The sequence below is a fragment of the Podarcis liolepis genome (assembly GCF_965112155.1).
Source record: "Podarcis liolepis genome assembly, chromosome: 4".
Classification (NCBI taxonomy): domain Eukaryota; kingdom Metazoa; phylum Chordata; class Lepidosauria; order Squamata; family Lacertidae; genus Podarcis; species Podarcis liolepis.
This window is the reverse complement of record NC_139558.1, coordinates 66,854,381-66,878,305: the sequence shown is the minus strand read 5'-3', so window position 1 is coordinate 66,878,305 and position 23,925 is coordinate 66,854,381. Positions and strand designations below refer to the sequence as shown.

The 23,925-nt window shown below is 40.5% G+C and overlaps 1 protein-coding gene across 5 annotated transcripts in view; it reads left to right on the top strand.

Annotated features, from left to right (window-relative positions):
* EPHA6 (EPH receptor A6) overlaps nt 1–23,925 on the top strand; it is a 343,972-nt gene that overhangs the window by 271,214 nt on the left and 48,833 nt on the right. For 3 of the 5 annotated variants that reach the window (XM_083498568.1, XM_083498569.1, XM_083498572.1), the window contains 2 exons: nt 7,476–7,601; nt 17,738–17,799. In XM_083498568.1, coding sequence (XP_083354694.1) covers nt 7,476–7,601; nt 17,738–17,799 — 188 coding nt within the window. The remainder of the gene's footprint in view (nt 1–7,475; nt 7,602–17,737; nt 17,800–23,925) is intronic. The other 2 variants (XM_083498570.1, XM_083498571.1) reach the window with 1 other exon arrangement.

The following is a 23,925-nucleotide window of genomic DNA, read 5'->3' as shown; positions in this document are numbered from 1 at the left end:
GAAAAAATTGAAACTTACACTTTCGTGCGTCCCTCCCGGCGTGACGCTGCGTGCTGACGTCACAGGGCTGTAATGGTGGTGTGCCTCGAGATTTTTTTCATCAAACAAGTGTGCCTTTGCCCAAAAAAGGTTGGGAAACACTGTACTAGTGATCTTATTTCTTATATAAAGCATTTTTTGTTCCCATGGGAATCTGTTTTTCTAACACTGAGCATGTGGTAATAGTGTCCTTTTTGCCCACAAGACAAATGGATCTTCTGGGATCTTCTGTTGCCTGTCATTGGGGAAACACCAGGGGTGACATGGGAATAAACCCTTCCCCGATCCATGATTTCCCTATTCCCTTGCAGCTTCTGTTAATAAAATCATAAAATTAAAACATGGATTTCCCATGTCATTATTAGTTTGGCCCTAGATATTTTGCTATTCCTTCAGCTGCCTCTTGAGACCTGCTAATGATTTTCCTGCACACATGTTCAGGAATACAAATGTATTCCTGCTTAAATGTACAATCATACAGTACTTGATTTTCACTGTTTGATTCAGGTCCCGTGGGGCTGGCAGTGACCACAAACTGAGATTCTATAGATCAGGGGTGGGGAACCTATAGCTTATGGGCCTGAGTTCCAATTTGGCCCATGAGGCCATTTCTCCATAATCACTCCCAGCTGTCCCACACCTCATGCCGTATGTGACATCAAATGTGTACAAGTAGAGACAAAGTTGCCAGAGCACAATCAGGAGTCTTAAAGTGCTCAACAGAGCATTGGCTAGGGAGACTTGCTGCCACCACTGATCAGCTGATTGCCCATGAGAGCAAGTCCACTGGGAATGGCTCACCTCTGCCCAGAGCAAGGTTTGAAGTTATTACCTATCTACTGACAGGCGGTGGTCAAGCTTGCTGGATTAGCAGTGCTACCAAGTTCCCCATTAGGATCATGGCAGCACAGACGATACCTGCAGAAAGCAGGACATGGAGCCATGACCTATAACAAGATGGAAAGTAACTTCAAGCTTCACATAGTTTGGATTTATTTATTTATTTTTGGTAGTTTGCCATGCTGCAAAGGAAAAACGAGTTACCCGACATCATCATGACATCAGGTGATTGTACGTGAGTGGGGGGCCTGCCCACCACACAAGGTAGCTGTCCAGGGTTGGTGAAACCCAGGATCTGGGCCACTGGATTCAGTTCCCCACCCCTGCTAATGATCCACCTGAGGCATCCAGACTTACTTGCAGTCAGCACTGTCTAATTGTGAGGAAAGGCGATTTCTAGTCAAGCAGTGCTCCCTAGCACTGTGTAGTCCAGGGACGTTGCACTTCAGTTTCTATCAGCCCAGCCAGCATGGCCATTGGGCAACAGTCAGGTATAGTGAGAGCTGTGGTCCAGCATCTGGAGGGCCACAATTTGGTATAGTCCAGTGTTTCCCAACCACTGTTCCGCGGCACACTAGTGTGCCGCGAGATGTTGCCTGGTGTGCCGCGAGATGTTGCCTGGAGGGAGGCGGGCGAGTCCGGCGGCGAGAGGCGGGGCGGCGGCGGCGAGGAGCCAAGCCGCACTCTCCTTCCTGCCTCGCTTTGCTGCCTCCTCCCCCCCCCACCCCCAAAGCTTGGAGGTTCCCCGGCAGGAAGGAGGGAACTTAATCCTCTCCAAGGGCTGCGGAAAACAGACATGCAAATGGGGGCTTGCCAGCTCTTCAAGCGCCGCCGGCTTTCTTCGGGAATTACCGCCCGCCGAGCCCGGTAACGCTGACAGGCCGAGCCGCGGGGCTTGGCAGCGCAGCCGGCAGAGTGTGGGAAAGGGCGGCCGCCACGCGCCGGGCAAGGCGAGACTCGACGGGGAGGACACCGGCAGCAGCGCCCCCCCCCCAAACCCGCTCCGGGCAGGTAATTCACAGAGAGTGGACAGAAGGAAGCCTTAAAGGGCTTCAGCCTCCCAGAGTGGCGGGGAATAATAATAATAATAATAATAATGATGATGATAATAATAATAATAATGATAATAATAAAATTGACAGGTGGTGTTTTTCTAGGTGAGGGGGTGGGGACTGTAATAACAAAAAAATCAGCTGTATATCAACCGCTGTTTTGCAATGAGGAATTGCAAATAAGGAAGATCAAAAGGAGAATGTTTTTTTTGGGGGGGACTCTCTTCCTCTTCCTCCTCCTCCTCTCGTTCTTGCTCCTCTTCCTGGCAAAAGGGCTGCTGAGACCCCTTCTCTCTTGGGTGCCGGTGGGTGCTGTGACGTTGACGCTGCTGTGGCAAGTGCCTTTACTTAGCAGAGTGAATTCCCCTTTACACAGGAGGGGAGGGAAAAAAATTGAAACTTACACTTTCGTGCGTCCCTCCCGGCGTGACGCTGCGCGCTGACGTCACGGGGCTGTAATGGTGGTGTGCCTCGAGATTTTTTTCATCAAACAAGTGTGCCTTTGCCCAAAAAAGGTTGGGAAACACTGGTATAGTCAATCTGTACTCTTTTAAAGGAGCTAAAGAAAGATGTAGAAAAAACAGGCTTCTAATTTAACTTTCCCCATGAATTATATGCAAGAAAAGCAACGTAGAATGCCCCACTTTCAGAATAGACCAGACATTTCACTTCACAGTGTCTTATGTACAATCGTAATTGAACATTCACAAAGAAACATTTGAAGTATCAAACTCCACTTTAAAGTCTGCTCTAAGACACTCATTTTAAGAAATATTTGGGGGGGGGGTTACAAACACAGGTCATTGTTGGCAGGGCTTTCAGGATAAATTGAACAAAATATGTTCGCATAGCCACATCTAGCAAAATGGTCTTTATTATAGGCCACACGTCATACTGTGTTCTATTGTGGTGGTATTCTAATAATATGGAGAATGTAAACTTTTGATACAGCAGTAAAACTCCACAGTTTTACAAAGACTAAAAAATGATATACTGCTACAGAAGCAGCCAGGTGCAATTGAAAGGTAATTGTTTTTATACCAGAAAATCATATTTGTAATTTACTCAGAGGAATCCATTAATGAGGTCATTATCAACAATGCACACCACTGCCAAAAAACTTGCTTAAATGAAAGCCATGAATCTTTCTAACAGCATTACTTGATCCTTAGAATTGAATGTGCCTGACTCCCACTCTCTCTTCTCATTATGGACTGGCAAGGATGAGCAAGATTTAACTGCAGAATCCTGCAATAACATTATCTAGGCTGCATCATTAGATACACCCAAGATAATACATAAACAGTTATTGAGGACAGTTCTGCCTCCTTAGTGTAAATTTGTTATACACAATGCTGAAAAATTGTATTAAAATGCTTAATTATAGGAGTCAGCTAGTAGCTATTTACGCATGCTGCAAAGCTGGTATGATCAGGTGAATTGAAATGCTGAGGACAAGAAGAATTCAGGTCAAGACTCTAGTACAGACTTAATGACCATTTCAAGCAGCATTTCTATTTGTGATCATGGGAACTGAACCTCATTTGCTGAGGTTTGGTCAACTGCAGTAGCTTAGTCATACTCGAGGCAAGAAAAGTACAGTAGTACCTCTGGTTACAAATGCTTCAGGTTATAAATGCTTCGGGTTACAAACTCCGCTAACCCAGAAGTAGTTGCTCTGGGTTGTGAACTTTGCCCCAGGATGAGAACGGAAATCATGAACCAGCAGCGCGGCGGCAGCGGAAGGCCCCATTAGCAAAAGTCCGCCTCAGGTTAAGAACGGTTTTGGGTTAAGAGCGGACCTCCGGAACGAATTAAGTTCATAACCCAAGGTACTACTGCAATACCAGCCTGCGTTTTTCATAGGACAAACAATATGTGAAAGGTTAGTGCTGTAGATGGAAAATAGGTCCTCTTTCTCAGTCTCAGATTAGATAGGCAAGTCAGGGGCATACCCAAATCCTCCCCCCAAAAATCTTCTTGTTTGTTACTTAAAACGTCCCTGCAGACATCATTTGGAAATGGTGGTCATGCTTTACTACTCCTTTTGGCAGTAATCCTGTGATTTACTCTCATGGGGATCAAAGAGTCCTCTGTTTAGCCATATATCATCATGCTTGTCAGATTTTTGTTGATTACATTCTTGTCGTGCGCATGGGTTTTACACAAAGAGCGAATGAAACCTTCAACCCGCACTCTTCTGAAATCTAAAATAGTAGCCTGCTTACTGTTATATGCAAGAAAATCAGTAAGATCTACACGTAACTGATGGCACACTTTTCACACTTGAACAGTGCCTTAAATGGCTCAAGACCACAATACCTCAAGAACTGTCTCTGTCCATATGAACCTACGCAGACCCTAAGATCATCCCCTGAGACCCTCCTTTGTGTGCCTTCTACATGAGAGGCCTACAGGATGACAACACAAGAACAGCCCTTTTCTGCAGCAGCTCCCCATTTGTGTAATGCTCTCTCCAGGGAGGTTTGGCTGGCACCTTCATTATACACCTTTAGCAGCATTTATTTCTACAGAAAAGGCAGCAATTATGTAGATTATTTAATAATGTCACTCACCAAATATCTACCTACCTACCTTCCTTCCTTCCTTCCTTCCTTCCTTCCTTCCTTCCTTTCTTTCTTTCTTTCTTTCTTTCTTTCTTTCTTTCTTTCTTTCTCCATCTGTCTGTCTGAGATTATCTGAATAAGCTTAGGTGTCATGGGATAAGAGGACAGGTTCTCTTCTGGATCATTAACTGGTTAAAAAAAAACAGATAGCAGAAAGTAGGAATAAATGACTAGTTCTCTCACTGAAGGGATGCAAGAAGTGGGTTCCTCAAAGGATCAGTGTTGGTACCAGTGCTTTGTAACTTGTTCATACATGCAGTTTGGTGTTAGCAGTGAAGTGCTCATGTTTGATGAGGACACCAAATTCTTCAGGGTGGTAAGAACAAAAAGGATCTCTCCAGATTGTAAGGCTGTGCAATAGTACAAAAGTAGACAAGGGCTGTTTACCGTTATTAGAACGATATTAGATATATCATTTTTAAATGCTACAGGGCATACTTGTAATTTAAATTGTTTTTCTTACCTTGTTGTTGGGTTTATTTCTGTCAAAAAGCTGCTGGTTGCTCTGCAACACCCTCTGGTGTCACATTTTAACAACGCATTGCAAACTTTAAAAGCAGTGCACCATTTGTGCCTCTTTGTTAACCACAACCCTTCCTTAACCCGTACTTAACATTAAAAACATGAGCGTAGACCCTCCCAAGGACCGAATTGGATAATCAAAGGGCCCAGTGTGAGCAAGCAGCATCTTTGCGCGGCTGCAGTGACCCCAGTGCCTGGCAGGGCCTACCAAGGAAGCCTATCCTCAGTTCCACTTTCCAGGTACACCAGAGAGCTTCTGACCCCAAATATTTTTCAAAAATGGATCAACTGGAATTTTAGAGCTTCCCCCATCTAAGTTAGCTTAATGAGCAGTTCATAACCTCAGTCTTGCAAAGGCTTCCTAAGAAAAATTCCATAAGTATTTAAAGCTTGGCTCAGTTAGGTGAACATTACTTAACCCTTTGTGTTTAATTGATTTATTACTAAAACAACATCCTTGGTTTTGTTATAGACTCTCAAATGTATATGTAAATGGTAATTTACAGCACTACAAGCAGTATGTTAAATGGAAATGTGTATAGCAGTAGACCAGTGGCTGGTTTAGGTAAGTGTCATACATTTGTAGTGTAGAAGCAGCAGTGGGGAATATAGCATTTAACCCTTTCTTGAATTACTGTTTTTCCACTTTAAGTCATCCCTTCTAGGAAATTGAGCTTTTCAAACTCCATTGCTGGGGGTGGGTGGGGTGATTAGAGTGAGGGAAAGTGCCCATTTCTGATCCTTACTTTTCCTCATCTCAGTATTAGCAAGTTCTTGTTAAGTGGATTTATATAGTGGGTAGTCTGGGCCTGATGTTCTTTGAGATATACAATAAAAGCCCAGCATGCTTTGTTTGTTCAAATATATACTGTTTATGTCTCACACTGAAAGCTAGAAGTGAAGCATATATTACACAAAGGATAATGAGGCTTTGGCAATGAAAATCAGTGAGTGGGTGATTTATTTTATTTATTTATATCTTTCTAAGTTTACATAGCACCAACATTACTTTTTGTTGTTGTATCTAAGTAAACTTAAAAAGATATAAATGAACTATGTTTTATCTGAATTTTCTTTCTGGGGTTTTTCTGCATTTCTGTTAATCACTACAAAATTACATCCCATGAAGATTAAGGAACCTGTTTATTTTCTGATTATAATGAGAGGCAGGTGTTGTCTGTCTCTGAGGAGCAAGCATGCAGTTCGTTCTAAAAATAATGGAAGTGTGAGGCAGAGTTAGCAAAACATATTATTAAGCTTCCTGGCAAGGCACTTCTTCATACTTGTAGTCGTTCTCTCCTCATCCCACACCCTGACAGAAGCTCAAGTATATGCCAGCTGAATATACACGTCTGAAACAAGTACTTCCTAAAGTAGTTTTGTGTAGTAATTTCAAGTATATATCTCAATTTATTTGAAAAACAGAAGGCTGATGCTGTACATAGGACTTCTGCTGAATTTTTAGTAGGGTTTGAACTGCATGATACTTTGTTCATAAAAGTTAATATTTCTATTCATTGAAATTTGAAATTCATTCAATCATTGTTCCAACTCATGCTTCATACACAACCTTTCCATAGTTGCAAAAGCCATGAAGAGTCTGTCTTGATGGGATTTAATGAAAAGAGAAATAACACAATGTATCTGTTAACATTTTAATGGATTTATAATACGGATATTTTTACAGTATATTATCAGTGGATTTATAGTACAAATATTGTTGTCTGCCCTCCTCCCAGGTCCCCATGTGCTTTCTCATAAAAACCCAAAGCACTGACATTAAGGGCCAAATTATACTTTAGTGATAATAGTCCTGGTGTTGGTAACTTCAGTACTTTTATATTTGTTTGAAGCCAGTCTGAGTGGCTGGGACAACTCATTCAGATGGCCGGGGTAATCATAATCATAATCATAATTTATTTATATCCTGCCCATCTGACTGGGTTTCCCCAACCACTCTGGGTGGCTTCCAACAAAATATTAAAATACAATACTCTGTTAAACATTAAAAACTTCCCTAAACAGAGCTGCCTTCAGATATCTTCTAAAAGTCTGGTAGTTGTTTTTCTCTTTGATATCATCATCATTATTACAAATTTTACATTTTCTTCATTTAAAATGTGTGTCCTTTCATTATCGGAAAAGTTTTAGAGCAATCCCATACTTAGAAGTAAATTTCATTGTGAAGGCATCCTTTGAATAGCATTTCTATGCCTGGCATCAGCTGATTTGGATCCAGAAGCTTACCAGCTTTTTGTTCAACCACAAACTGGTTACAAATTAATATTTAACAATATTGTCATGGGCTTTATTTTTCTCTTTGCAACCAACACCTTCTGTTCAGCAATTAAAATAACTGTCTGTATAATTAATGACAATTTTTATCTTTTATAAGGATCCTTCCCGACCATTGGGGTGCAGTCTCTTTGCCCAAGATTCCTGAGGGAAGGATTTTTAAATAACATTCCAGCCCCACATCCTCTGTCAGGGGGAGGATCTTTGCCCCCCAGGATTTCTTCTGGTAGGTATTCCATGTGAACATTCAAGCACTGGATAGAAAGCTTTGGTTCTTGGGACCAAAATGAGGAATACAGTGCATTTATGTTACATGATACATATTTTGCTAAATAGATACTTGCTATTTCACTCTTGTTACAGATCAAACAAGTAGCAATGGCATACCCTCCAACATTTTTGTCCCCAAAATTGGGGTGTCAGGATTGTCATGCCAGAGTGCCTTCCAGTCCAGCACTCTGGCGCAACCCTGCTGGTGTGTGCCGGAGGGCACATCTTTTGGTCTGGCACTCTGGCTTGAGGACTCGCACCAGAGCGCCAGACAAAAAAAGGGACATTCTGCGATTCTGAGATGTCCTGCTTAAAATCAGGACAGTTGCAGGGTATGCAGTGGAGAAGTTTATGTCACAGTGAGCAAAGTTTATAATTTATCAGAAATGCAGTAGAGCCCAAATAAGTATGACAAAACTAAAGATAACGTCAAAACAACAGTGAATCTGAAATGGTAAAAGGCGATAGCAGCTAGTAATTTAGATAAACACTTGAATATAATTTAGCATTGTGCAATCACAATGTGTATACAACATACCAATGATTTTCGTATTGTTCAAAATAGCCGTGTGAAATTTGTTTGGAATCTGCTATAGTATTAAAATACCGTATTTTTCGCCCGATAAGATGCACTTTTTCCCCTCCAAAAATGAAGGGGAAATGTGTGTGCGCCCTATGGGGCAAATGCAGGCTTTCGTTGAAGCCTGGAGAGCGAGAGGGGTCGGTGCGCACCAACCCCTCTTGCTCTCCAGACTTCAGGAAACTATCTGCAAGCCTTGGGAGCCCGCGGGAGTTCCCGCCGGGCTCCCATGGCTTGTGGAGAGCTGCCTGCACCCCGAAGCCTGGGCGCGCTGAGCAAAAAACTAGGTGCGCCCTATGGGCCGAAAAATACGGTACTTTGTACAACCTTATACAACCCTCTGGTGTGCAGCCTACACCAGAGTAAAACAAAATATAGTCAGAGCACTTCAAATCATTACATATTAATTTCTATGCATGAAAGTATTGCTTTACTTTCTTTACTTTCAACCAGAATAGTATTAAAAGGAAATTTCCATATGCACCTGAGAGGTCATTACTCTTCCACAACATAAATGGATTATTCTTATGCTGTATAAACTGACAATTAAGAATAGATTGAATTAACAAATACTTCTTGGAAAAAATATTCTGTAACTACCATAAGGGAGCAATTATTCATTCTGAAATTCAAGTACAATTTGCAATATCCTAGTGTAATTTTTTTTTTAAGCCTGGATAAGGTTTTCTTCATCAAATCTGTTTATCCTCACTTTAAAATACCCGAATATGTATTTTTTAAAAAACCAAAACATCATTAATTCATTCCCCTTGGTCCTATTTACATAATAAAAATGCAGAATACAGCATTGTATATTTTAATAATAAATGTACATGACGGGGGGCATCCAGATTTTAGTTCCTTCCTTTGTAACTGTAGTAAAGACCATTTTAAAGTAAAGACAGCCATGCTGAGTCTACAAAAGTAATCCATGCACAACCATTGGTCTGCATACCTGGGCTGCTCATCAAATCTATGCCCAGGTGTGCAGATGGGTACTGCAAGGAAGAAGAATCACTGACGCCTCTTGCTGCATGAGGTGGTTGAGAACCACAGCACGCTCCCTGTCAAAAGGTGGCAGGCACTGTTAGTTACTGCTGACAACCTGTTTACACTGTTTACGTCAGGAGTCAGCAAACTTTTTCAGCAGGGGGCCAATCCACTGTCCCTCAGACCTTATGGTGGGCCAGACTATTTTTTTTGGGGGGGGGGGAGATGAACGAATTCCTATGCCCCTCAAATAACCCAGAGATTCATTTTAAATAAAAGGACACATTCTACTCATGTAAAAACACACTGATTCCCAGACCGTCCACGGGCCGGATTTAGAAGGTGATTGGGCCGGATCTGGCCCCCGGACCTTAGTTTGCCTACCCATGGTTTACATGGTTTAAAGCACTCCAGAGCCTGCAACAAAAATTAACATGACACTGTTACCGTACACATGTGCTCAGGTGTGGTCACACTAGTAGAAAGTAACCCTGAAATATACTCTTTCCTGCTGCTTTATGTTTTCTGGGGCTACTGGAATGAATAACTGAATCCAGGTTTAGCCAGATTTAATTTGGGGTTGAAAGGATGTTATTCTGCAATATCACTGGTCAAAGAGTTCTCTTTTATTTTCTTTCAGTAGCATGGAAACAATTGAAACATGGGGTACATGTCTCAGTATCTAATAAAGAACTGGGGCACATATTATCCTTGTCATGGAGATGCCATGAAGAGCTTACTTCTCATGGTGTCTGATCTCCTTCCCACTTTAACTTTTCAAGCATGTGGATTGCATCCATTATGTTAGGGTCTCTCTGTGACCCTGAACCACAGTCTCAGAGGTCAGGAAATGATTTTTGGCATCATATCTGTTTCAAACAATGTGCATCCTGGGCATGTGTTGAAATATGTTCAAATGTAGCACTTTTAAGGTTCAATAATCTTGTTTTAATTATATCTTGGTAAAAGAAACTTTCATATTTTCCTGTTTTTAGTAAGTATTTTCTGGGTGGAAAAACACTCTGCTTGTGCAGAATTGAACTCATAGCTGTATTAGTTGGGATAATTTATTTGGAGTGAAACAAAGCAATAAAGGCATATACATACTGCAAATTTTTATTATGTGTCCATTTTGAAGATGTGCCTTAATAATCACTTTTACATAGAGGTAATATCTTATATTGGAGAAATAAAATAAAATAAAACCAAAGGAAGGGCTACTAAATTTCCTCCTTAACAACATTCAAGTAGAGAATGACAGAAGAGAAGGAAAGAGGGTAGAGTGGATTTTGTGATACACAGTAAAGAGATATGGCTAATGGCTGCACTTAAAACAGAACCAAGGGAGAAAACATCGTGGTTTATGTTGTGAAATTGGTGGGCTTGTGACATCTTGAAGTGGATTAAGAGCTTGGTCTGTTTCTTGCCCAGGGTAATTCATCAGAGTAAGTCCCATAGACAACAGATGCAAAGAGCAGAAAGCTAGAGACTGTGTTTTCCATAGTAAGCATACAGATAGAACAGAGAAACATTCAGTCAGAAACATTTCAGTAATGGTGAGAGCTCTGCAGCTGTTATAGTTGTACTCCACAAGAGTCATTTTCCTGTTTCTCTAAATTTTTGGTCAGTTACATATCAAAATCCTTGTTTGCTATAAATGTTCAACACTCATACCTGAGTAATGTATATAATTCAGCAAACATCAGTGTAAAGTATGAAACAGATCAGTCAAATGCCTTTGAAAATATAGACTAGACAAAAAAAATTATTTCTGAGCATGAAGGTAACATAAATGTATTCACATAGCTGTGCAAAGCCTAAAGAGAATATCTACTTTCTTTCGAATGCCTACTGTGTTTCCAAACAAATAACGAGCTGTTCATACATTACAACAAGCCAGGCTCTAGCTTCTTTCATCTTTGGTACTGGAGCAGAAAAACTGGGGGAAGAGTGGAACAAGACTATTTCAACAATGTGCACCAGCACCCTGCATGTTTGCAGTAAACTAGTTTTTTCTTAACTAGGGCTTAACATGATGTGCAAATCAAGCCACTGGGTGACTTTCAGTGATCAGTTCAGCATGAGGGAAATTTACCCATTTCTTCAATGTACTAAGATGTGGTACAGATAACCATTGTTGCTATTGTATTGTTTTGTTGTCGCTTTAGCCTAGTTACTTGTGTGTTTTTTTATAATTACCCCAGTCAGTTGCCACTCCCCTCTCCCCTCTTTTTTTCCTTTCCCCCTTTTTTCTTCTTCTTCCTAATTGTTTAAACAAACTCATGAACCAAGAACTTATACATTGACCACTAATAATGAAACATATGTTGTAGATATCTTTCCACATTTATTAGGCTATTTTTGTAATATACAATGACATGAGAAAACTTGGTGTACTTGTTTGTATAACATTATTTTTGCTCATAACCCCCCCCCCCAAAAAAAAAACTAATTAGGAAACAATTCACACTTCTGCCACCAGCTGGTATGACTTTAGGAGGCTGTGGGGCCACTGCCCCATGTGCAGCCCTGCCATGCACAGTGACAGAAAATGACAGGATGAGTGGTGTTCTCAGGTCTGGATCAGGCCCAATGTGACGGCAATAGTACCAGCTTTGGATCCAACAGATCCTAGACAGACTGCATCCCTGCTCCTTCTCACCTCTGTTACACCTGGTTTGGGGCCCTTCCACTGCCTGTCACTGGTAGCCATCTTGTTGACAGCACTTTTGCCCATCTGCACATTTGGCAGGCAGAAGCGGGAGCTCCATACCAGAGGGAATGCAGCTTCTCTCACTCTTGTCAGCAGCGCCTAGCAGGAAGCTGGCAGAGCTGGGCAAAAGGACACCTGTGCTCAGTCCAATCCCCACAGCCCAGCACAAGAGGGAGGGGGGGTGCATTGCTGTGTTAATTATTTATTATGAATGAATTTCTATACTGCATCATCAGACTTCAGGAGGCGTTACAGTTAAAGCTGTAGAATAGCACACTGCAAAATTAAAAATATTTCCTTCTATTCCTATGGAGTGAAGATGGTGTTTCTACCTAGCAGTTGGTTCATTGTGATTTATAAGTTTGATTGCTTATATTGCATTGAATGTTTTATTATTTCTCACCTTGAGACTTCAGCATAGACAAAAAATAAATATCCTCCATACACTGCTGGAGTATGGTTTTTCATTTATGGAAAGAAAGGTTCATTTTTGTTTCGCAGTTAGTTTTATTTATTTATTTAAATAGGCTCATAGTGATAAGGATAGTGTTCTCAAAGGTTTCAAGATACAGTCGTACCTTGGTTGCCAAACGCCTTGGAATGTTTTAGCACCCGAAAGATCAAAAACCAGAAGTAAGTGTTCTAGTTTTCGAATGATTTTTGGAAGCCGAACGTCCGGCGCGGCTTCTGTGGCTTCCGATTGGCTGCAGGATGCTCCTACAGCCAATCGGAAGCCGTGTCTTGTTTTTCAAACAGTTCCGGAAGTCAAACGGACTCCTGGAACACATTCTGTTCAAGAACCGAGGTACGACTGTATATATGTATTATTTCTAGTAAATCATTTGCCTATCTTTTTTAGGTTTCTTTGCCTGTGAAAGTTAAAACACTTTTTTGTGCACAACTGAAATTCTCTACACTTCTCTATGCACATTTATTACTTTGTTAAAATGTGTCTTGTTAGTTGTATGTGCATTTTGTCCCTGTGATGTGACAATAGCTGTAAAAAGTATTAACTGTATGGTGTAAAAGCAAGATTAAGGGCATATTCACATGCAGCCTGTCATCACTCTGCAGATATTGGAGACTGATAAAAAGAGAGAGAGAGAGAGAGAGAGAGAGATCTCACAAAACTACATGTATTTAAATCCTGGACTGCAAAATCTGAAAAAAGTGAAAGTATTTTCATTCCTAAAAAAACTACTTTAGCCATGAAACTTTGCAGCTTGAATGAATGACTTTGCCACTTAATATCACCAACTATGAATTACTAATACATGAAGCCGCCCAACAATGTGGAGAACATGTGGAAGCTTACCAACTGATAAAGGCCCTCAAACATCACCACCCTTAAAAATAGGTAGCAGAAGAAGTTTGCGCTATGTATGTAGTAACACAGAAGATCAAGCATCTAAGTGTAGAAAATCCTATCATACTAATTTACACCTGAATTAAGAGTTATGCACATCAGAGCATAACCACTGTGATGAGGTCAGATTTGATTTGATTTTTTTGAACAGTAAGATCTCCCACCTTTCAGGACAAGTGCCTTCACAAAGCAGTGTACCAAAACAGCCATGTAAGCTCATTTAGTTAGAGGAGACCCTCCAAGTTTCCCTATTTTCCAGGGACATCCCTGATTTAGAGAAGCCGTCCCAGTTTCTGATTTGATCCCGGAATGTCCCACTTTCCCCTATCTTCATTGGAGAAATGTTGGAGGGTATGGAGTTATCCAACCCCTTAGCCATCTGAAGGCAATCCTGTATAGAGATATATATTTTTAATGTTTAATGTTTTATTATGTTTTTATATATGTTGGAAGCTGCCCAGAATGGCTGGGGCAGCCCAGTCAGATGTGTGGGGTAGAAATAGTGAAGTTATCATTATGGAATGGGACATCCCTATTTTCATCAGAGAAATGGTAGAGGGTATGTTAGAGCAAGCTGCTGATAATGCTATGGCTGCAGGTTTGATCCCAGTAAGGGGGTATTCCTGCATTGGAGGGGGTTGGACTAGATGATACTCGGGGTCCCTTCCAACCCTATGATTCTATGATAAATCAACAATTTAAAATCTACACTGACAGATTTTTAAAATGAACTGTAAACATTGGTAACACAAAACAGCTAACAAAAATGCATAAAGAGATCAAAATGTAAACATATCAAGAGTAGTTTTAAACGCAATAAAGGAGGAGGCATGAGAGCCATATTATATAATTAGGAGGCCACCACTGAAAAAGCCATCAGCCTAAGACAAATACATAAATAGTTTGCATATATTTCACAGCTGAAAACACCTTCAAATTGTTGCCCCCAGCCAGATACTCTCAACAGACATAGGTCTAAGGACAGGAAAGCCAGCCCATAGATCACCTGGCTTGAACAAGATGAAGCATAACTTCAGCTTCTCAGCTTGAGTACGGGGTAGCTATCTATATTCAGGTATTTTAAGACACAGACCATCTGGTTAAAAATGAGTTCTCACTCTTTCTTTAAACTGAACCATTTTATAGCCCCAGTTTCTGTTTTTCTGCTGTATGTATGTATGCATTTTTGTGTATTTGTGGGGGTGGGTATATAATGTGCATTTACTATGCCTATTTCTTTTGCATATTTTTCAGCATTTCATTATAAACAAAATCTGTAGAAATTAGTGTGCACTGAATGTATTATTATTTGGGGGATATTAATTTGATACTTTAAAAATTTCATTAGCATGGACTTTGCTTCAGTATTTAAAATGACAGGAAAAGTGTTCTGAATATCTTGCCACCATTCTCGTTCATCATTCTACCATTCAATTAAATTACACACTGTCAAAATCCTTTGCTGTGATAAAAAATAGAAATTCAATTAAATTTTATTTGTGTGTGTGTGTGTGTGTGTGTGTGTGTGTGTGTGAATTGAAAATAAAATAGCTCTTATATTTAAAAGAATTACATGATTCTGAATGGCACTTGATAGTTCTATCATTCTTGCTTTTAAAATAACTAAGGGTACAATCCACTAGAGTTAAGCAACTTCAAGTGTCTCTGAAGCCCACTTCCTCCAATTCAAATCAATTTGATTTCCAAACATTGACTTTGGCTGGATTGTGTTTGTACAGCATAGTCCTATACAACTTTATTCAGAAGTACATTTGAGGGGCTTACTCCTTAGTACTTATGTTCAGGATTACCGCTGCACAGCCCTGGACCTCCATATATAGTGCCCAGGCTTGCGCTCCAGGCAGGTTACTTTAGTGCTGCTAATGCAGTAGTTTGACTTCACCTCCAGAGAAGTACCTCATTGTCTCTCAAGACAAATGGATGCCAACAGCAGTCTAAAAGTATAAAATAAAAACCTGGTTTATTTTATAAACAGATGATTTATATTGCATATATTAAAGGACAAGCATCTGCACATGGTGCTCTTATCTAGTTGTTCACTTTCTCTGAATCCCACAATAGAAATCGCATAAGCCCAGGTGGTAAGAGGGCCAGTAGTTTGTATTGTTAGCAGTTGCACTGACCAATTTATGAGAAGCAGTATTTTCATCCTTTGCTCTTTTAAGAAAATGAATAATTTAGATAGGCACATTACCGACATTACATTTTTGGATATTGGATGTGCCACCACAGGGTGTGCTATTCTATAAGGCCCTCAGGGGTAATTATTCAGACAGATTTTTATTACAGTCATCCTGCCCATTGTTAAAAATGTTCATTTGCACTGGCATTCATTCTGTAGATTGCAGCTGTATCCCTGCTTTTTCAGGGTCCTCAAACACACAAAGAAAGTGTTAGTTCAATTCAAACTGCCCACTGATTGCATGCTGATGGACAGAGGAGACAGTGGGTACAAACCTATCCCCCCCTCCAATGTGTGATGGAGGTTTATATTTATCTCAGGGGCTAAATATTCTGCTCTGATCCTGATTTCCCTCCTACCTCTTTAAGTCTCTACATGGTCTTTGTGTAAACAGGGAATTCATCTCCCTTTATTCTAATTGTAATGGAGTACAGATATATCTTTCTCCAGGTTAGAGTGAAGGTCAATGAACAGGAGCAGGTTTACACCACTTCAGCCATTTGCCTGATGGTAGCCTGTTTACTTTCTTGTCTCATTTATTATAAAATATCATAATGGTTCACAATAATAATATGTTTATAGACAGCTGATCTTCCATGTAAGTCCACAGCTCCCATTGAGTTCAGTTAGGCAAGCTGTTGTTATCTATGGGAGCAATGCCTGCCACCCAGCCTTTCTAGATAACAGCCTCTGTCCTGTAACCATGGAATGTAAACAGAATCTTTCCCTATGAACCCTTTAGGAAGCTCTGTAATATATTTGGCTCTCTGTGTGCTTTGCATGCTGTAAAGGCACCATTTTGCTGGCATAATACATATATCCTGTATTTCTAAATTAAAAGACAGTAGAATGTTCACTTGAAGATGTTCTCACAACTATTTCACTGACAAAACCCAATGTTACTGAAACGGATATGCCTCCTCACCAAGGGTAGAAAATGGTGGGGGGCACGTGGGAAAATGTCCTTTTGCTGTGCCACAAGGCTCCTTCAGAATACAGCAATGCTTGTGCCAGCCCAGCTCTGCCCTCTCTCTCACACACACCACCAAAAATCCCTGTTTTGGGGCCTGTCTGCTGGCTACTGCTATTTGGGCTGGCACATAGGGCACTCGCTAGAAGAGCTTCCTTGCCAACAGTGGAGCTCCCCTGGTGGCAGAGGACAAGCTGAGTGGAGGGATACTTCTGCCCTATCCAGCACTGCAGATAGGTGGTTTGAACTGGTCTGTCCTTTCATATTCACAATGTCTTAAATTATTTTTGTCCGTTTCACTGCATGAATGTCCACTAGTTCCAACTGGGTGCCCATTTGTTCATCCATGAATTTCTGTCCAAAGAAAGTTTAACAGACAGAAATTGCTGAAAGTATTATAAAGCCATTTTCTTAGTCTTCAGGAGAGTTGCATCATGACTATTGTGTGCAGTTCTGATTATGCTATCTATCTGATTATGCTATGTTGGCAGGAGAAAGAATGAAAAATAATAACAGGCAAGATGTAGACAAGGTTCTTCTCAAGTACCTGTGTTTCTTTATTCCTTCTATCATTTTATCTGGTATTTGTTACAAATGGAACCAATACAGGCATTCGCACAAAATGTGTTTGTTGTTTTATTATATTCTTTCCTGTCTTGCATGCAAGATGATTCATTACAGTATTTCTGCATATATTATTCACGCCTTTGTATTATTAGCATTATCTAAATAACATCTGATGGAATACCCTGATTAGCATGCAAATTGGGTTATTTCTTCTAGGTAGTTTTAGAGTGATGGCTTACTCCTGAACACAAACAGTAAAAGGCTTGTCAAGTAAATACAGAAAGTAAATTAGTACTAGAATGACTTGGATGTTCTTGTCACAAACATCAAATGTTAATTATATATTCTAGTCTAAGGGGAAAGGGTTGTATTCATAGCTTAGTAACACCCCCTCTCTTCAGCACTTTTTTGAGTTCACAGGGTTGTATCCACCAAGAATAACCTGGGCTATAAATAATAGATTCTGATTTCAGCCATTTAAATAAAAATCCAAAAATATTATAATGCCTTTGGTAAATCCAGCAACATGACCAAGAAACTACTCAGAAATAATAGAACAATGAGATACATTTTTGCTACAGAGGAGGACTGGGAAATGAGCAACATATTTTACTAATGCAAATAATCTTTTCCTAACAGCTGGAACTATAACAAACCCTTAATATACCTATAATCCTAACACATTCCTTTGCTGTCTTTGCAGGCAGACCAGTAATGATTGTGGTTGAATACATGGAGAATGGATCCCTTGACTCCTTTCTACGGGTGAGGTGTTATTTTCACAAGAAATATGAATAAAAACCATTCTAAGTAAAGATTTTGAATCATTTATCACAAATTAATTTTTGCATAATGTTATTCATGGATTTTTAGTTGGAGAAGTATTTTCCCCAGGGTGCATTTCTTAGGTACAGTGATACATTAGAGCATAGCCAGAAAAGGAGAAGATTTAGACTTAAGAATATAATTGATTTCTTCTACAAGTTCAGTCCCCATATTTAGCAAAATGTATTTCAAATGGTGTTATTATGAACAAAAAGATAAATTGAAATGCAAATGCTTTGCCATATGGCAGCTGTTCATTTTGCTCAGTCATTTAAAAATATTTCTGCATTGAGTTTTGTTTTTGGCTTACAGAAGTATATCACAGGTTTAGTAGCTGATTTATAATTATTTATGGCTAATTGCATTTAGCAAATTGAATTAGGAACTACTGAAGTGGCTTGACTATAACGGTATTCCATTTAAGTTCAGTTGCTGGATCTAAATAAATGTCAAAAGCGTGGCACAGAGTGGCCCCAAGACATTTTGCTGTCTGAGGCGAAGGGCAAGATGGTGCTGCTCTCCCACTTCACATACAGAAGCTGCCTGAATTGGCAGCTGAATCTTACTTCAACACTGGCAACAGGATGATGTCTTTCCCCACAGTTCAGGCAGCAGGTTAGTTTAAGAAGACCAGGACATGCCTTGGGACATATAAAGCTCCAACAGAGGAGAACTGCTGTGGGGCTCAGGAGAAACATTATAAGGCTAGATGGCACTGTGTGCTAACTGAGCAGTTTGCAGGTACTTCTGGATTCTTTGCTGTTGCTTGAGACTCAAGTGGCTTCAGTGGCACGGAGTGCCTTCCATCAGCTTCAGCTGGTGCCCCAGCTGGACAGGCACAGCCTAACAACTGTTGTCTATACTCTGGTAACCTCTAGGTTACATTACTGTAACGTGTTATAAGCAGGGCTGCCTGTGAAGACGATCCTGAAATTTGTGCTGGTGCAGCATTCGGCAGCCATATTGCTCACCATGGTAAGATGGTTCTGCCCTGGTCCTGTCACTGATACTGGCCTGACTGCACTGGTAGCCAAATAGTTTCTAAGTCCAATTCAAAGTGCTGCTTTTGACCCAAAAGCCTTAAAAACGGCTCAGGATGGCAATACCTCAAGGACTACCTCTCTCCATATGAACCTACACAGACCCTGAGCTCATCATCTGAGACCCTTCTTCGCATGCCTCCTCCACAAGAGGTCCAGAGGGCGGCAACACGACAATAGGCATTTCTGCAGTGGCTCCCCCTTTGTGAATGCTCTCCCCGGGGAGGTTCAGCTGGCACCTTTAGATGCCAGGAGAAAACATTACTTTTCAACCTGGCCTTTGGCTGACTAACATCTGATACTCTCTTTAAAAAAGTGTTGTGGGAGGGGGTATTATTGGTTTGGTTTTGCTCTTACTTTTCCTAAGTATTTTGTGTTTTTTATATTTTATTTTTATAAAGTACTCATCGTTACGCATTTGCAAATATCCACAAGATCACACTAGCCTTGCTCTATAATTGGTAGAACTTAACTAATTTTTGAAGAAGAAAAACATAATGAAGACATGTACAATAATTCATAATGTGCATTTAATACAGATCAGTTGGCATGAAATACCATTTGAAAATATTGGTGGGGAAAAATGAGTAAGCAGCAAAACAAAGTGACTATAGTGAAGCAGAAAGGGCACAGAGGTAGCTTTACAAAGAAAGAAAGAAAGAAAGAAAGAAAGAAAGAAAGAAAGAAAGAAAGAAAGAAAGATGAGTGCCTAAAATCATTTATGAAGCCTCACTCTGAAGCACTGGGGCCTATGAGACAAAAACCAGAGTCATATAACAAAAAGAGGAAATGACAAAAGAATTCCTAGTGTTTAATATATTGGATTATATGGGTGGTTGGAAGGGCAGAAAGATAATGGCAAAATATGAGGCTGGATCGGAATTAATAGTACTGTTCATTTTGTAAACAGACTCGTAGATAAACTTTTTGCAAATCATGTTGCTACTTTATCTTTACTAATACCAAATGCTTCTACCTTCTGTTCATTCCTTTTTTACGACAGAAGGTTGAAGAGTTTGTATCTCATTTCACTCTAAATAGGTATATTCAGCACATAGCAAGATTTCTTTACTACATTGCCTTCCTTATGTCTGCTTCTAAAATATGACATTTATGTTTGTATTAGGAAAAGGGTAGAGTCATGAGAGAGCAGTGGTACAATAATAAGCATTAACCTCTCAGTCACATTCATTGTTTCCCTTAGTTATATGCTTCCCTTTTCTCAGTTGTGGTTTATCAGTTCAATGTCTATTGAGGTTACATGCATTCTGAAAGGAATGTAGATATTTAATCTCAGTAACATTAATACTCAGCAGATCAAAAGACTGAAAGCTCGAGATTTTAAAAGAAATCTGTTTAATTCTTTTTAAAATGTGATTTCCTTCTAGTTACTTCAAGAGTAAACTTTGAAATACCTTTGTGAGAGTACAAAAAGTACCGTATAAGTGTGTCTCTAAACCATCATAAAAGGTTAAATTTACAAGGAGTTTTTATCTAGTGATCTCAAAGGACTTCACAAAGCCCATATTTCTTCATATGTAATAATGCCTTTTTTGTAGCTTTGAGCACTTTTATAGAAATATATATAAAAGCTAGAGCTAAAAGATAAAAATCCAGAATGTGAAGAATACTCTTCAACATTTCAAGCTTCTATGCCATAATTTCTACAAATAAATCATTATTGTTCACCAGAATATTATGAGCATGACAGCATTAGCTGATTTTTGGAGGGGAATATATAATGGCATTAGATATGGCAATTGTTCCACATATTCCCATGTAAACCCAAATTATATCAGATCTGATTTATGTTTTCTTCAGCAGCTAATATTTGGGGCTTTAAAGTTCCAGGGATGCTCACATTCTTATTCTATTTAGAAGTAAAGGAGTAATGCTACAATACGTTGATCCTAAGATTTGTTGTACCATGTGCAAGAGCCTGGGCAGCGGAAGTATCAGGGGAGAAAATACTGGGTTGGATGGGAGAGAGATGAAGAGACAAAGTACATTCAGAAGGGAAGTTGTGCCTCTCATATTGACCCATATGTCTAAAGCGAAGTTTATTTAACTTTTTAACTCCCTGCAACTAAACATGTTGACTTATAAGTAACAATGATTACAATAACATTTAAATCCAAGTAAATTTAGGACTGTAGACTCACTTTTTTAAAAATTATTCCTCTATCTGATTTCAGACCACCTCCTCCCCACTGCAACCCAATAAATCACAATGTTTATAGGTCATCATGGCCATCTTGAATAAATTTCAGCTGCATAGGGGGGAGCAGAAGCATGAAGGGAAAACAGTGGTCCACTGCATGGCCTACCTTCTGCTCACACAACGTTGAACACAACACCATTATTAAGACACGATTATTTCTCAGTCCTTTGGCATTGGAAACCTTTGGAGCCCCTGCCTTGCTCTGAAGGATTAAGGCAGTCCGTATGAGAGACCCAGCATTATCCCCCAGCAGGTGGAATAGCCAAGAGGGATCAGGAGGAACTATTTGGGGACTGCTACATTGGCTGCCTGTGGCAGGTGTCTCATTTCTCCCTAATAGGGCTGGCTCTGAAAATGTACACTGTGGGTTAAGAGAAAATGCTTTGGCCACTTTTTTGATAGACTGCTTTGAACCTTCTTCCTGAATCCTGGCAGTCATTGGAAGAAGCCATCTTGTCTGACTTGATTGAGGCACAATGTACCAAGTAGTTTATCAGCAAATGGAGTGTGTGTGTGTGTGTGTGGTGAATCATTTAATTCATTCTGCCTGACAGACTGCATGGCTTGGATCAGCATTCTGTATGGTCATGTGTGGGGAGCTGAGCAGAAGGCTATCAAGGTTTTTTCATTGCCTATTTGTTATGTTTTCTCTGTGCTTAGAATAAGACATACCAACAGCTAGGCCTATGGAATTATATATATATGATGTTATCAGTTGCCACATCATGACACAATGATTTTTGCTAGCATTATGGACGGATGTGTTTACAAAGTGTTTAGGCATAAAGGTGGTTATAAATAATGGGTTGTTTCACACATGTGTGTACATCATATGATTAGTCATTGAGGAATGGCAGCTAAATGTGTGGGTTAGCCTCAAGAAAAGTGTTGTGCTCGAAGTGTTGTTTGGTGATATGAAAACTTTATCTAAAGTGTTAAATTTATGATAGTTCCTACGTGCAGTTTGTCATTTGATGTTGCTTGTGTGAACCAGCCGTATATTTTGCTGAAGCATCATAGTTCAACTCACTAAGGAAAAGAAAGCAATTTGCACAGAGTTGCCTAACTGGATTGTATGTTCCAAATATTTTTAGTGTATCTTAGTATGTCCTAACCCAAAGAAATAGTATTCTTTTTTAACAGCATTACACAAATAAAAGGAGGGGGAATCATAGAGACAAAGGATGGTATACATCGCATATTGTATCCTGGGACAAACTAAAAGTTAACTCAGATCACACTGGAAGATGGTATAGGTTGCTGTTGTAAGTGGTATTAGTTCTTGCACAAAACCAAATTGCCCTAGACAGCATAAAAAGTATCTGGTGTAGCTGTGCCTTGCAACAGTCAAACACAGAGGGTAACGTTTTCCAGAACAGCAATATTTCAAGCACTCATACCAAAGCATAAGGTTCGAGTTGTTGTTGGCACCCATCTGTCTCAGGAGGCAATGGAAGTTACAGCGCCTGCTGTGGCTGTAGAGACCACCATGGGAGAGATGTGTTTTATTGCAGGTGAGGCAGATGAAGACTTCTGGTTGTGCTGCTACAGGTGCCCTATGGCGCTTTCCATTTCTGTACAATGGCAAGTGTGTGGCAGCAAATAAAAGGATTACTAAATATTTCAATATAACTGTCTTACAATCACACCCTTTGCTTAGTGCCTTAGTCACTACTAGATCTCGCAGCTAGGTAGTTACAGGAAAGATAGATACAGAAAATGGAAACATGGAGACAAAATAATAATAATAATAATAATAATAATAATAATAATAATAATAATAAATTTTATTTATATCCCACCCTCCCCAGCTGAACCGGGCTCAGGGCGGCTAACAACAATCAAATAAACAATCAAATAACAACACATTCTAAAAATATTTCATTATAAAAATTAGTTAAAATCAAGTTGATGGCAACTGGTTAAACAAAATTCTGTGCAGGTTGCCAGAGGAGGGAGTCAGGCTGCGCCCTGACCAAAGGCCTGGCGGAACAACTCTGTCTTGCAGGCCCTGCGGAAAGATATCAGGTCCCGCAGGGCCCTAGTCTCTTGTGACAGAGCGTTCCACCAGGTTGGAGCCGCAGCCGAGAAGGCCCTGGCTCTAGTTGAGGCCAGCCTAACCTCTCTGAGGCCTGGGACCTTGAGGGTGTTATTATTTGCAGACCGTAGGTTTCTCTGTGGGGCATACCAGGAGAGGCGGTCCTGTAGGTACGAGGGTCCTAGGCCGTATAGGGCTTTAAAGGTTAAAACCAGCACCTTAAACCTGATCCTGTACTCCACCGGGAGCCAGTGCAGCTGGTATAGTACCGGATGAATGTGATCTCGCAGCGAAGACCCCATAAGGAGTCTCGCCGCGGCATTCTGCACCCGCTGGAGTTTCTGGGTCAGTCTCAAGGGCAGCCCCACGTAGAGCGAGTTACAATAATCCAGTCTGGAGGTGACCGTCGCATGGATCACAGTGGCTAGGTCAGGGCGAGAGAGATAAGGGGCCAACTGCTTGGCTTGGCGGAGGTGGAAAAATGCCGCCTTTGTTATAGCTGTAATCTGCGCCTCCATAGAGAGGGAGGTATCGAAGATTACACCCAAACTCTTAACGGGCGGTGCTGGCACTAATTGCACCCCCACAAGAGATGGGAGTTGCCCCCTCGATCCCATATCGTCCCGCCCCAGCCAGAGGACCTCTGTCTTCGAAGGATTTAACTTCAACCGGCTCCCACGTAACCATCCAGCCACAGCTTCCAGACATCTGGTCAGTGTGTCTGGGGCCGAGTTAGGATGGCCATCCATCAACAGATAGAGTTGGGT